At 65.1% G+C, this 14,046-nt stretch overlaps 2 protein-coding genes across 5 annotated transcripts; both read left to right on the top strand.

Annotated features, from left to right (window-relative positions):
* The first annotated feature begins 1,903 nt into the window (after positions 1-1,903).
* LOC125117278 (cuticle collagen 13-like) lies at positions 1,904-4,368 on the top strand. 4 transcript variants are annotated; one of them, XR_007132577.1, is made up of 3 exons: positions 1,904-2,014; positions 3,174-3,694; positions 3,928-4,368. XR_007132577.1 is itself a non-coding variant. In XM_047763045.1 (3 exons), exons 2-3 carry the CDS (start codon positions 3,238-3,240, stop codon positions 4,224-4,226), a joined length of 324 nt encoding a protein of 107 aa, XP_047619001.1. In that variant the 5' UTR covers positions 1,904-2,014; positions 3,174-3,237; the 3' UTR covers positions 4,227-4,367. The 4 variants fall into 4 exon arrangements, 2 of the variants coding, with proteins under 2 accessions (XP_047619001.1, XP_047619000.1); XR_007132576.1 differs by lacking the exon at positions 3,928-4,368 and having other exon boundaries at positions 3,174-3,262; positions 3,620-3,921; XM_047763045.1 differs by having other exon boundaries at positions 3,174-3,262; positions 3,928-4,367.
* An 89-nt stretch (positions 4,369-4,457) lies between these two features.
* On the top strand, positions 4,458-13,960 carry AEBP1 (AE binding protein 1). The gene is made up of 21 exons (XM_047763041.1): positions 4,458-4,751; positions 6,368-6,709; positions 7,238-7,297; positions 7,411-7,482; positions 7,587-7,721; positions 7,801-7,875; positions 8,658-8,735; positions 8,843-8,926; positions 9,043-9,096; positions 9,687-9,796; positions 9,874-10,013; positions 10,334-10,418; positions 10,516-10,660; positions 10,762-10,847; positions 10,984-11,107; positions 11,368-11,564; positions 11,659-11,838; positions 12,038-12,389; positions 12,481-12,620; positions 12,767-12,866; positions 13,096-13,960. Exons 1-21 carry the CDS (start codon positions 4,499-4,501, stop codon positions 13,695-13,697), a joined length of 3,414 nt encoding a protein of 1,137 aa, XP_047618997.1. The 5' UTR covers positions 4,458-4,498; the 3' UTR covers positions 13,698-13,960.
* The last annotated feature ends 86 nt before the right edge of the window (positions 13,961-14,046 follow it).

Here is a 14,046-nt window from a genome sequence, read left to right as displayed (position 1 = left end):
TGCTGAAAGCTCCGTGGAGACCTGCCCAGTGAACAAATGAGCCGCAGTCAGGGACACACACCCACAGACATGTGCACAGATCGCAGGGGACCAGAGTGAGGGGGCCGACGCTGTGGCAGGGGTGGGGCAGGGAGGGACTGGGAAGCGGAGGGTGATGAGATCACAGGCTTTCCAGCCATGGCAACGTGGATGAGGCAGCCTCTCCTGCTGACATGGCTGGCGGGCCTGGCAGGATGGTCTGGAGACATCTTTTCTTGGGGACTCAGGAAGCTGAGATGGGGTGCCCCTGGATGCAGAGATTCTGCTGCGACTTTTAGAATGAAGGGGTTCCCTGAGAGGCCCAAGCATGGCATGGAGGCCACCCTACAGCAAGGCTGCAACTTCTTCTCTTGTTTTTTTTTTTTTGCACTTTTAAGGCTGCACCTGGGGCATACGTAAGCTCCCAGGCTAAGGGTCCAATCAGAGCTGTCGTCACCAGCCTACACCACAGTCACAGCAACGCAGGATCTGAGCTGCGCCTGCGACCTACACCACAGCTCACGGCAACGTTGGATCCTTAACCCACTGAGCGAAGCCAGGGATCAAACCTGCATCCTCATGGATACTAGTTGGGTTCTCAACCTGGTGAGCCACAGTGGGAACTCCCAAGACTTCGATTTCTCATCCTATTTGCGGTGTCTTCCCTCCCCACCCCTGTGGGACTGACCACGCCACAGCGGGAAGTGGGCGGGTCCCATTCCTCCCATTTCCTGGTCACCCCCGCCCCCCACCATTGTGGGAGCATCTGGTGCCCCAAACCCCGTCCTTCTAAGGGCATGACTGACAGGGGCAAAGTGGCCCTGGCGCCTCTGTGTGACCCTTTGCCCGAAGGGCCTCTGCACTGCACTCCCCCCTGACGGGCTGCAGTGCAACCTCTGCAGCGCCCTTGCTCCTGACCCCAGGCTGGGGACACCCCTCCGGACATGGTTCCTTCTTAGCGGCCCTCCGAAGTGAGCTCTTGGCCCCGGAGGGAAACAGGACCCACCCAACCGGGTCAGGGGTGAGAGCACCGGCCCTGTTGCCTTCTGTCTCCACCCTTGCCTCAGTGGGCTCCATCAGCCTGACCCTCAGGAAGCTGCCGGGAAGTTCAATGAGCCCCCCTACCCCAGCCCAGGCCGGGCACCCCCAAGAACTCCCCTTCCCCACTCTGGGTGGGTCCCCCAGAATGAGATGTCTCCTTGCCTTGGCCTGTCCAGTCCAGTCCCCTGGGGCAGACCTCACTGGGAGGGAGAGCCCCAGAACCCTCTTAGGAAGTGGGCAGTAGGGGCGGCGGGGGCAGGATGCCCAGCAGACTCCCAGACTAGTTCAGAAGAGCTCTTGGACAAGGACACAGATACCCCACCCGCTGGCAGTGGGCACTGGATGTGGGAAGGGTGAGTGGCCGCCACAGGAGGCCACAAGCCTCCCACCTCTTGGCCTGCCTCTTCCTGCTCTGGGCTGCTGCCCTTGGGGAGTTTGGTTTGGGGGTCTCCGAACAGGCTGGGTCTGCGGGACATCCCGGGTGAGAGGAGTCTTGGCCCTGCCCACAGAAGGGAGATACTGGCCCAGCATGGAGAGCGGTCACCCCTCCCCTCCACCTGCCCAGACCCTCAGGGGAGGAGGGCAGGAGCCCCTCTCCCTGCCCGGCCTACCCCTGGGCCCAGCCCCCCACAGGGCCTTTGCTCATGTTCTTGTTGGTGACTCACTGCGGCTGAGGAAAACGTTCTTTCTTTTTTAATTTTTGTACGTCTTCTATTTTCCCTGGCAGAGGATGTGGAGCCCAAATCTGAGCCATGTGTGAGCCAGCTGACCTCGGGAGCTGTTCCCAGGGAAGTGACGTTCTGCAGCCGCCCCCCGCCCCCGCCCCCACCCCCCCCCCCCCCCACCCCCAGCCTTGGGGCTCCCTGTTTGACACACTCAACTGGGGGCAACAGAACAAATTCCAAGGCAAAGTTTCGAGAACGATGATTCAGAGGCTCGCAGAGGACATTTATGGGTAAGAGCTTGCTTCATCCTGCAGCTGCCAGGACCAGCCTGGGGACACACGGCAGGCGGGGACAGCACAGGGACAAGGAGGCCTGACTGGGGCCGGCTGGTGGGGAGCGGGCCCCGGGAGCCCAGGTGGGTGGACTTGGTCTCCTAAGGGAAGTGACAAGAGCTGGGAGCTGGGTTGTCAGTGCTGAAACTGTGTACCGCACAGCACGTGCCAAGTCCCAGCTCGTCTGCACAGTGAGGGCGTGAGGTTATTTGCTGTGATCAGATGGCCAGGAGGGCAGGGCTGCGGTTGGACTCTAGGGACCAGCTCTTGACACAGTCCCACTGCCTTTTAAGTATGAACAAGTGAGCCAGTGAGAAGCAAAGGAAGGGCCTTGAAAGAAAGAGGTGAGAGGAGGCAGATCCCCCTGCATCCTGCCCCCGCCCAGCCCCTGGGTCCGGGTTAGCCACCAGCCCCCACAGCGCCCCCTGGCAGCTGCCTGTTCATCATCAGGGGGCCCCTGGATTTTCCCACCTGGGCCCAACCCTCACAGACTATGTTGGCTCAGGGCTGACCGCTGCCAGACTTGGCCCGTGGACTCCAGATGTGCTTTTTCTTGCTTCCTCATTCCTTCAAGGAGGAATGTTCTGGGAACTCTGGCCTTAGGTGTCATGCCTATTTGGAACCAGCCAGCATTTGCCCTTCGAGAAGCCTTATGGAAACACCAGGCACACGTGGCATAGCTCCCTCTGCCAGCACCCATGGCAGACATCACTAATCGATCCTGGGATTCTCTGACTACCCACTCTCCCTGTGCCCAGGGCCCATGTGGTAGCTGGAGTTATTGTAAAGACAATTTTTAAAAACTGGGTTCTGGTCAGAGGAAGGAGAGGAATGGCTCTTTGCCCTTGTTGGGGTCTCAGCTGGTGAGAAAGCAGTAGCCTTAGAGGTGAAGCCATGTTCATCACGGGAAATAGTAAAGGAAACTCTAGGGGAGGGGACCTGACCCCCCCACATCTGTGGCTCCTATTTGGGTGGGAAGTAAACCGTTCCCAGAGCAGATCCCGGCACACAGCTTCCTTGGGTTGAAGGCACCCATCCTCTCTCCCCAGCCGATCCATGTCCTCAGGGGTGCTGTGTGACCCCCTATGCCTTTGTGGCCCCTCCATCTTCCACACAGAGCTGGGTACACACACACTGCCCCTAAGATATTCCCATGACTTGACCTGGCTTCGTCTGAGGCTATGGCACCAGCTAGAGACAGGCCAGGTAAGTGGGCTGCTGCCCCCCATCTCCTTGCTGGGGATCTTACCTGGGATCCCTCCTCCTGCTGCTGGGAGCACAGGGGTGGGCCAGAAGCCCCCGAACTTGTACGGAAATCGCTGCGTGAGTGCTGAGTCCCTCCCCACTTGTGACAGTCCATTTCTATGAATGACACATACCAGTTGATAAAAGTTGAAATCTCCTCCCTCCCTGCTCCAACGCTGACCCCGCTCCAAACCTGGCCTTGTGCATCAGGACCTTGAGGGTGTAGGGGTCTCCTGCCCTGAGTGAGACCAGCTGTGCACCTGCCCCTTACTAGACAGTGAATTCCCAAAATGTGGTCCCTCCCTGGGGCCAACACAGGGCCCCGGGCTCTTCATGGACCTCAGAGGTTAGCTGGTTGCCTGAAGGAAGGCTGGTGACTGCCGAGCTGCCAGGGTAAGGCTCCAGAGAGAGGAAAGCATGGGTTGGCCCTCAAGGTCCTTCTGAGATGGGGATGGTCCCCAAGGCCACCGTCCCTGGCTTGGCTCTGCTCTCAGGGTTCCCTGGTCGCCTCCAGATTGCCGTCGGGCTTGGGAGCGTGCCACAGAGTGATTGAGACAGGGGCTTGGGGGCGCTGAGACCCACGCTTTGGGGTCCCCCTGCATCCTCTCCCACCCTCCCTCCTACAGGCCTTCCTTCCCAGGCAACCCCCCCCCCCCCAGCCCCCGCCGGCCCGGGGACACTGCCCGCAGTTCCCACTTCGGGAAATGCCAAGCGCGCGGCGCCGCCGGGACAGCTCAGCAGCCCCGCAGCCCCTCCGTCCACGCCCGGCTCCTCCTCCTCCTCCTCCTCCTCCTCCTTCCCCGGGGGTGGGGGGAGCCGGCTCCGGAAGCCCCGGCGCCCCCGCCCGGGCCGCCACTGGCGCTTTGGAGAAGGCGGTTCGGGCGCCACGCGGGACCTGAGCTCCCAGCCGCCGCCAGCTCCTTAGGAACCCCCTGACCCCTTCGGAACCCCCACCGACTCCTGAGCCACTGCCCGGCCCGGAGCTAGCTCCCCGCGCCCCACCCCGGAGTCCCCTGCTACCCCAGATCTCCCCCTCCGCCCCCACCCCTCCCAAGAGCCCACCCCATCCCCTCCGCCCGCCCCTCCCCGGACCTCCCCACCCACCCCTCCCAGGAACCCCTACCCCCCGCTCCCAGGGCCTCGCGGCACCCCCTCCCCGGAGCCCCCCGCGCTCCTGGCCGGGTGCGGGCCGCGGCCATGGCGGCCGTGCGCGGGGCGCCCCTGCTCGGCTGCCTCCTGGCGCTGCTGGCCCTGTGTCCTGGGGGGCGCCCGCAGACGGTGCTGACCGACGACGAGATCGAGGAGTTCCTCGAGGGCTTCCTGTCGGAGCTGGAGTCCGAGCCCCGGGAGGACGACGTGGAGGCCCCACCACCCCCTGAACCCACACTTCCAGTCCGAAAAGCCCAGGCGGGGGGCAAGCCCGGGGCGCACCCCGGGGTGGCTGGAGAGGGTAAGAGCACCGGGTGGGGTGGCCCTCGGCATGATGGGGGGACCTCGGGGAGCCCTGCGCAGCAGGTGAGAATGGCCGGCCTCCTTAGGGCTTGGCCGATGGCCAGTCTGCCCTGCGTGAAGAATGGCTCTGTAAGGCCCCAGAGAGCCCAGATGTCCCATGGGACCTTGTGCCAGGCAGAGGTCAGTGCTGGCTTGGAGCCCTTTGGGTTTGGAGACACATCCAGCAGGTCTGCTGCCCCTCGGCTTGGGTCCTCCCAGTGCCCCCAAACCCCCAGAGGGATTAGGCTGGCGCTAACAGGGCATTTTCCTGCCCCCTCCCCAGCTCCCAGCTATGAACAGCCCTGCTGTCCTAATGGGGCCACTCAGACTGATTGTGGCTCCCACTGGCCAAGCCCGCACCACTGCTGGAGTCCCAGCCTCCAGCCTTCCCTGGAAAGGCTTCCCAGCACCTTCCTCCTGGCCTCTTACTCCAGGAGCACAGAGGCGGGGGGGTGGTGGCAGAAGACCCCCATCTCCGAAAGACTTCCCGGGAGTGGTGGCCAGTAGTCCCGGGTTATTGGGAGAATGAAATGAGGTGATGCATCACCAAAGCATTTAGCCCAGGGCCTCTTATATAATCCGCCGTCAATAAATCTTAGCTGTTTATCGCGACCTTCTGGGGGGTGGCACGGGGTCTTGCTGATCTCCCTCCCGGGAGACTCCAAGGCACCGTCCATCATTCCTGAAGTCAGCAGCTCCTCCCCTTCGTACCGCTCTAGATCTTTCCTGGCTCCTCCCCCACCTCTGGGGGACGGGTCCTGGGACCCATCTTGCCCCCTGCCCCCCTTTCCAGGATTGTTGTCCTGGCCTCTTGCGCTGCTGTCTGTGGGGCTCCATTTCTCCTGGCTGTGTCTGCATTTCATAAACTGTTCTGTATGTCCAGACCCCCCTCCCCCATTACATTTCAACAGCATTTGCTCAGGGCCCTGGAGGATTCCTGCAGGCAGCCCCAGGTCCTGCCCCTGCCCCACCCCCCACCCCACAGACTCTGAGATGGGCGAGCAGTGGCGGTGCCTGCGTGTCCCTCTGTCCTCTGTGTGGCCCCAGGACCCCCTATAGGGTTATGGTCCACCCCAGACTCCTTACTCCTGGATAGGGGAGCGCCCACAAGAGTTCCTTTTCTTTGAAGCTTTTCTTACTTCCGGGAGGCCCAGGCTCGTGTGCTTTACTTTGTGTGGCCCTTGGCGGGAATGAGCCTGCCTCCCCCTTTGGACCCTCTGCCCCTTCCGTGCCCAGCACAGAACAGTGAGCCCTGACTGGCCGAGTGGCCGAATGGGGAAGAAGTGCTGCTCGAGGCTTTGGCAGGCGGGAGAACAAGGGCCTCCTCCCAGGGGAGCTGAGCCACCCAGGCCAAGGGGTGGTAATGGTAGAGTCTTGCAGCCAGAAAGCCTGGCTTCCGACCCCAGCTCTGCCATGACCGCAGTGCCCTAACCTCTCAGTTTCCCGATCTGGGAAATGCAGGACTCACAAGTGCCCCTTTGCCCAGGTGGCGTGCACCTTGGGTTGGGGGTGGGGGTCGCATGGGACGTAGAGAAGGCTCATCACTGATTTGACCCGAGTCTGCATCTTGGACAGCGCCTCCAGGAAAGGCCAAGGACAAAGGGAAGAAAGGGAAGAAGGACAAAGGGCCGAAGGCAACCAAGCAGCCCACAGAGGGGTCGCCCAAGCCGCCTAAGAAACCCAAGGAGAAGCCACCCAAGGCCACCAAGAAGCCCAAGGAGAAGCCACCGAAGGCCACCAAGAAGCCCAAAGAGAAGCCACCTAAGGCCACCAAGAAGCCCAAGGAGAAGCCCCCCAAGGCCACCAAAAAGCCCCTGGCTGGGAAGAAGCACCCCATCCCAACACCCTCAGAAAGCCCGCCGTGGCCACTGCCCCCTCTCCCCAGCCCCGGCCTCGAGGAGCTGCCCCAGGAGGGAGGTGTGTGCTGGGGTCTGCCAGAGTCCTGGGCCTCTGATGTGCTGGGCTGCAGGGAGAGGGGGTGAGGGTGGGTCCCCAAGCCCCTGCCTCGTGCAGACCCTCAGGGCCCCCAGACCGGGTGGGCACTGGGGCCTCCGTGAACACAATGCCGCCCCTCCCCTGGGTAGGGGGCACTTGGCAGCCTCGTGGGTGGGGCTTGCTCCCTACCATCCTGAGAAATGGCCCCTGGGCACCCCCACCCCCACCCCAGGGCCACCTGCCCACGTGGCTCTAGGTCTACATGGTGCCTGCCTGCTTGGGCAGCTTTGCAGCAGGTCCTCCCAGACAGAAGAGCCTGCAGAGCCTGGGCTCCCCAGGAAGCCATCCGGGTCTTTGGCCCCAGAAATGCCTGTAGGGTGCGGAGGGCCAGAGCAGCGCAGGCCCCCTGGGAATGAGCTCCTCGGGGGGTCAGCGGGCCCAGGTCTCACGGAGGCTGTGCAGCCGGCGTCCAGGGCACAAACCCACCTGTTTCTGGGGTTTGCATTGCAGGCGGCGCCCTCCCAAATCCCTGGGAGGGCCTCGGAGAGGATGATGGGGAGCACAAGCCCGGTGAGTGGGCGACAGCCACCAGGCTTCAGGGCACCACCCGCCCTGGCCCGCTGGGTGTTCGGGGTGGGCCTTGGTGGGGGCGTCAGTGAGCATCCTCGAGTGCCTCCCCCCAGAGCCGGAGGAGGAGACAGAGCAGCCCACGCTGGACTACAATGACCAGATAGAGCGGGAGGACTACGAGGACTGTGAGTGGGGCCTGCCGTCCGCCTGGCCCGGGGTCCGGGACGCTCCGCTCGGAGGCCTCGCCCTCCCTGCCTGGGCCCCGCTCAGAGCCCACCCTCTCCCCCAGTTGAGTACATCCGGCGCCAGAAGCAGCCCCGGCCGCCCCCCAGCAGGAGGAGGCCGGAGAGACTCTGGCCTGAGCGCCCTGAGGAGAAGGCCGAGCCGCCGAGGCGGGGGTTCGAGGCTCCAGAGGAGAAGATCGGTAGGATGGGAGCAGACTCGGGGCAGGGTGGGTGCCAGGCGAGTGGGCTCTGGCCCACCTCTGCCTCCCACCTCCACAGAGCCGCCTCTGAAGCCACTGCCACCCCCGCTGCCCGACTATGGGGACGGCTACGTGATCCCCGACTATGGCGACCGTGAGTGCCCAGGGCCCCTGCCACTGCACCCCGGGGGTGGGGGCCGCCTGCATCTTTAGCTTGGTGGCCGTCCCCTCGCCGCCCCAAGTGCCCACCGGCTGGCCACGCTCACCCACTCTCCTCCTTCGGGCTGGGTCTGTGCTCACTTCCTTCCCACTCTCCACCTGTCCCCTCCCTTCCAGCCTGTTCTTCCAGAGCCCCAGTTCATTCTCTGTCCCTCCCGAGGGCTCCTGCCCACCCCTCCCCCTTGCCCCTCGGGACGCCCGCCTCCTTCAAGCTGCCGCCTTGTTCTCCCTCCTGCTCCCAGCCCCCGTTGGACCCCTCCCCTCTTCATGGGCTGCGGACCTTGTCAGGCCCCGTGTCCCCATCAACCCTTCTGACTCTTGGCCCCAGCTCGGCCCTCGAGAACCCCCCTTCCCTGCCCCAGGTGCCACCTGTCACTCGAGGCGTGTCTGATGCCCGATGCCCATGTCCCATTCCCTGCCCAGCCTTTCCCCAGCTCTCCCCAGGCCAGGTCCTCCTGGTGGGCCAGGCTGGTGACTCTCCCGGGGACTCACGCAGCCTGCCCGTGCCCAGGCAGCCTTCCCCTTCGGACGGACCCTCCCTCCTCGCCTCAAGGAGGGTCCGAGGATCTTCAAGGCTCACCCCGATCTAACCTCTCGGTCTTGCACCCCCCGCCCAGCCCTGCCCTCTGGGCCCCTGTGAACCTCAGAGCTCTGGCCGTGGTGTGGGGCCCAGGGGCCAGCCCGGGGCCGTCTCATCAGGGCTCTCCCTCCCTGCAGTGGACTATTACTTCCGGCCTCCCAGGCCTCGGAAGCCAGACACCGGGCTGGAAACAGACGAAGAGAAAGAGGAGCTGAGTGAGTGCAACCATGCTGCTCGCAACCCCGGCCCCCACTTCAGGTCTGCCCCCACCCCGAAGCCCCGGGACTAAGCTGACAGGCCCCTCCCACCTTCCCCCCTTCAGAGAAACCCAAAAAGGAGGGTGGCAGCCGCAAGGAGGAGGACACGGATGACAAATGGGCCGTGGACAAGGGCAAGGACCACAAAGGTGTGTCTCTGGGGCTGGGGGCTGGGCCCACACAGCCGGGTCCCTGTGGGAGAGCAGCCGGGCTCCCGGAGGCTCTGGGAGCCTCAGCACCACCTCATGTCTGCGTTGTCCCCCAGGGCCCCGAAAGGGCGAGGAGCTGGAGGAGGAGTGGGCTCCAGTAGAGAAAGTCAGTGAGTGAGCGGCCGGGGGTTTGGGAGCTGGGGGGTGTGTAAGGACCGGGGGGCTTGCAGGGGTTGTGGGACGGAGGCGAGGGCTGGGGTCATGAGGTTTGCAGGATGGGGTGTGGGCTGGGGGTGCAGGGGCTGAAGAGTGGGTGTGAGGGTGTGAGGGCCATGCAGCAATAGCAGCAGGGTAAGTGTGTTGGGGCGAGGGACCCACTCGAGGCCACTTGATGGCACTCCAGGCCTCCAGAACCCCTTCCTGCTCTTCCCATCCTGTGACTCAAAAGCTCTGGGGTGTCCTGGGTGGGACCCCAGGGGATGGAGCTGCAGACGCCCCCACGTGGACGATGCCTATGACTGGCTGGGTCCCGGGGTGGCTGTCCCTGTGAGCCCTATGGCCCCTTGGAGACTGGAATTACCAGCCCATTCCCCAGAGGAGGAAGCCGAGGCCCAGGGCAGGAAAGCACAGGCTGGGGCAGAGCTGCCCTGACTGAGGCCTCCTGACGTGAGGCAAGTGGGTGCCGGGCTCCTCGGGTCTGGGTTTGGTGGCGGGATGGAGGGAGCCAGTGGGCCACCAGCCTGGGGTGCCGTGTCCCCAGAGTGCCCCCCCATCGGGATGGAGTCACACCGCATCGAGGACAACCAGATCCGGGCCTCCTCCATGCTGCGCCACGGCCTGGGGGCACAGCGTGGCCGCCTCAACATACAGGTGGGTGTCAGGCCGGGCCCGTCTCCCAGCTGGGCAGGGGCTCCGTGCCTGCTCAGCCTCCCTGCGGTCCCGGACAGGCCGGAGCCACTGAGGACGACTACTACGACGGCGCGTGGTGTGCCGAGGACGACTCTCAGACCCAGTGGATCGAGGTGGATACCAGGAGGACCACCAAGTTCACGGGCGTCATCACCCAGGGCCGTGACTCCAGCATCCAGTATGTGGGCCAGGCTCCCAGGCGCTTTGTGGGGGTGGGCGGCTCCAGGCACAGTTCTGAGTCCCTCCCGTTCAGGACCTTGCAGTGGGCCCTCCAGGGCCCCCACCCCGCTCCTCAGTCACGGCCGGTCAGTTCCCCGTGTTCAGATAAGCACCCATGGCCACATAGCGGGCCCGGCAGCTGCTCCTGACACCTAGGCTGAGCACCCCACACCTGCTAGCTCTGAAGTTCTGGGGCCCAAAGAGGAGGCTCAGGCAGCCCGAGGGCCTGGCCCTGGGGCGGGGAGGGCAGCCTCGCCCTGACCACCCTCTGCTCCCCAGTGACGACTTCGTGACCTCCTTCTTCGTGGGCTTCAGCAACGACAGCCAGACGTGGGTGATGTACACCAACGGCTACGAGGAAATGGTGGGCACCTGAGCCCTGGGCTCTACGCCCCTCCTCCGGGCCACAGGTGGGCTCTTGACCAGGGCTGGGGGCTGCTCTGAGGCCCGTCTCTTCCCAGACCTTCCATGGGAACGTGGACAAGGACACGCCCGTGCTGAGCGAGCTCCCGGAGCCAGTGGTGGCGCGTTTCATCCGCGTCTACCCCCTAACCTGGAACGGCAGCCTGTGCATGCGCCTGGAGGTGCTGGGGTGCCCCGTGTCCTGTGAGTGCAGGGGGCTCGCAGGGGTGTGGACGGGCAGTTGGGGCAAGCCAGCGTGGGCTGGCAGGTGGGCGACTCAAGGCCCCACCTGCCCGCCTCGGCAGCTGTCCACAGCTACTACGCCCAGAATGAGGTCGTGACCACCGACGACCTGGACTTTCGGCACCACAGCTACAAGGACATGCGCCAGGTGGGGTGCTCGTCCTGAGGCCGGGAGCCCTGGCCAGCGGCCGGGGAGGCGTGGTCACTGGGGTGAGGCTGCCACCGCGGGCTGGGGGCAGCGGGGTGGGTGGGCCGCGTGACTCCGTGTCTTCTCCTGCGCCCAGCTGATGAAGGTGGTGAATGAGCAGTGCCCCACCATCACCCGCACATACAGCCTGGGCAAGAGCTCGCGCGGGCTCAAGATCTACGCCATGGAGATCTCGGACAACCCCGGGGACCACGAGCTGGGTGAGGGTCCCCACAGCCCCCTGGACACCCGCCCCCCACCCAATGGATCAGAGACAAGGCTCGGGCGCTGCAGCTGGGCTTGCCCCATTGATGTTCCCAGCTCGCCACGTCCCGCCTGTCCCTGGAGTCCCTTGCTGGGCCCCCCGAGCCTCAGGCACCCCCAGCCCTCTGGAAGGGAGGCCCATTTGGGTCCTTCCTCAGATCCCCTGGGCCTCAGGCCTCGAGAGGCTGGTTGGCTGCTGAAGCTCCTGCCCTTGCAGGGGAGCCCGAGTTCCGCTACACGGCTGGGATCCATGGCAACGAGGTGCTGGGCCGAGAGCTGCTGCTGCTGCTCATGCAGTACCTGTGCCGAGAGTACCGCGATGGGAACCCGCGCGTGCGCAGTCTGGTGCACGACACACGCATCCACCTGGTGCCCTCGCTGAACCCTGACGGCTACGAGGTGGCAGCGCAGATGGTGGGTGGAGGGAAGGGGGCGGGGGAGGGCGGGGTGGGGGTGGGGGCCGGGCCTGGGGGGGGGCCCTGGATGCAGATCTGGCTCGCTCTCCCAGGGCTCAGAGTTTGGGAACTGGGCGCTGGGACTGTGGACCGAGGAGGGCTTTGACATCTACGAGGACTTCCCGGATCTCAACTCTGTGCTCTGGGGAGCCGAGGAGAGGAAATGGGTCCCCTTCCGGGTCCCCAACAATAACCTGCCCATCCCCGAACGCTACCTCTCGCCAGATGCCACGGTGAGGCCACAGCCCGGCCCACAGGGCCTGGGGGAGCAGCCCAATCCTTGGGGCCCGGGGCATCTTGGAGGTGGGCTGGGGGTGACAGCCCAGGCGCTGAGACCACAGGGGGTTGGAGGGACAGAGGGGCGTGTGTCCAGCTGTGGGGTCTGCGTGGAGGCCGATGGAGACGGTGGACCTCACACTCGGGCCGCCCCAGGTGTCCACGGAGGTCCGGGCCATCATCGCCTGGATGGAGAAGAACCCGTTCGTGCTGGGGGCGAACCTGAACGGCGGCGAGCGGCTCGTGTCGTACCCCTACGACATGGCCCGCCCGCCCAGCCAGGAGCAGCTGCTGGCCGCGGCCATGGCGGCCGCCCGGGGAGAGGACGAGGAAGAGGTATCCGAGGCACAGGAGACCCCAGACCACGCCATCTTCCGCTGGCTGGCCATCTCCTTCGCCTCCACCCACCTCACCATGACCGAGCCGTACCGGGGAGGGTGCCAGGCGCAGGACTACACCGGTGGCATGGGCATCGTCAACGGGGCCAAGTGGAAACCCCGATCTGGGAGTGAGTCGGCCTCGGAGGGTGTGCGGTGGGGCATCGGGTGGCAGCGGGGTGCTGGGGGGTGGCTGACGGTGGCTGTGTCTGCCCTGCCCAGCCATCAATGACTTCAGTTACCTGCACACCAACTGCCTGGAGCTCTCCATCTACCTGGGCTGCGACAAGTTCCCTCACGAGAGTGAGCTGCCCCGAGAGTGGGAGAATAACAAGGAAGCTCTGCTCACCTTCATGGAGCAGGTGCAGGGGCCACAGGGAAGGGGGGAGCTGGCGGGGCGAGGCTGCATCTGGGGAGAGGCTGGTGAAGGGCTGGGGGAGCCCGCGACAGGGGAGCAGCAGGCTGTGTGAGGTCTCTGTGTGGACATGGCCCTGCCTTCTCCCTGCAGGTTCACCGCGGCATCAAGGGGGTAGTGACGGACGAGCAGGGCATCCCCATTGCCAATGCCACCATCTCCGTGAGTGGCATTAACCACGGAGTCAAGACAGGTACACAAGCGCACAGCTCTACCCACTTCCCCAGGCAGGGGGCCAAAGCCGCGAGGTCGTGGTGAGGCAAGCCTGGCCTGCCCGGCGTGTCCCTGTTCCTCTGAACCCCCCCTGCCCCCCCCCAGCCCCAAGGTCTCCCCCCAGACAGAGGGAGGGCTGGGGGCACTGGGGGATCTGGGGCCTGGGAAGGAGCGACTCCCAGGCAGCCGAACCCACCCTCCCTCTGCAGCGAGCGGTGGCGACTACTGGCGCATCCTGAACCCGGGTGAGTACCGCGTGACAGCCCATGCAGAGGGCTACACCCCGAGCTCCAAGACCTGCAACGTGGACTACGACATCGGGGCCACGCAGTGCAACTTCATCTTGGCTCGCTCCAACTGGAAGCGCATCCGGGAGATCATGGCCATGAACGGGAACCGGCCCATCCCCCACATCGACCCGTCGCGCCCCATGACCCCCCAGCAGCGGCGCATGCAGCACCGCCGCCTGCAGTACCGGCTGCGGATGCGCGAACAGATGCGGCTGCGGCGTCTCAATGCCACGGCCAGCCTGGCCACCACCCCCACGCCGCCCCCCACCACCCCCACGCTGCTCCCCATGCCCACCCTCGCCCCCTCCCCTGCCCCCAGTCCCACCCTGGGGCCCTGGCATGTGGTCCCCGAGACCACAGCTGACTGGGAGGAGTCGGAGACTGAGACCTACACAGAGGTGGTGACGGAGTTTGGGACAGAGCTGGGACCGGAGGAGGAGGAGGAGAGGGAGGTGGCCACGGGTTCAGAGTTTCCCTTCACCACAGTAGAGACCTACACAGTGAATTTTGGGGACTTCTGAGGGCCGGTCTGCCAACGCGCGAGCTTGCAGCTGTAGCCACGTCGCCTTGGCCAGCTCGGCGGCCATCAGCACACGGAAGGCCCCCTGGTGTGTGGGCCCTGCCAGGACGGGGCAAGAATGTGCTGGACACCTAAGAGCCAGGGCCTGCATCGGGCCCCTGCTCTGCCTGCCGGCCCCGCGGAGGACGGGCCGCTGCAGGGCTGGGCCAGGGCCGACTTCTCAGCCACCTGCCCAGGCCACGCCAATAAACCGAGCTCACGGCAGATGTGTCACTGACCACGTGTCATCCTGACCAGCAGGGAGTCGGGGGGGGGGGGGAGAGGAGGGAGGCACCCCACAAGAGTGCCCT

This window comes from Phacochoerus africanus, chromosome 16, assembly GCF_016906955.1.
Source record: "Phacochoerus africanus isolate WHEZ1 chromosome 16, ROS_Pafr_v1, whole genome shotgun sequence".
NCBI classification, from domain to species: Eukaryota; Metazoa; Chordata; class Mammalia; order Artiodactyla; family Suidae; genus Phacochoerus; species Phacochoerus africanus.
The sequence above is the reverse complement of the archived record's forward strand: the minus strand, read 5'-3'. Positions and strand labels throughout refer to the sequence as shown.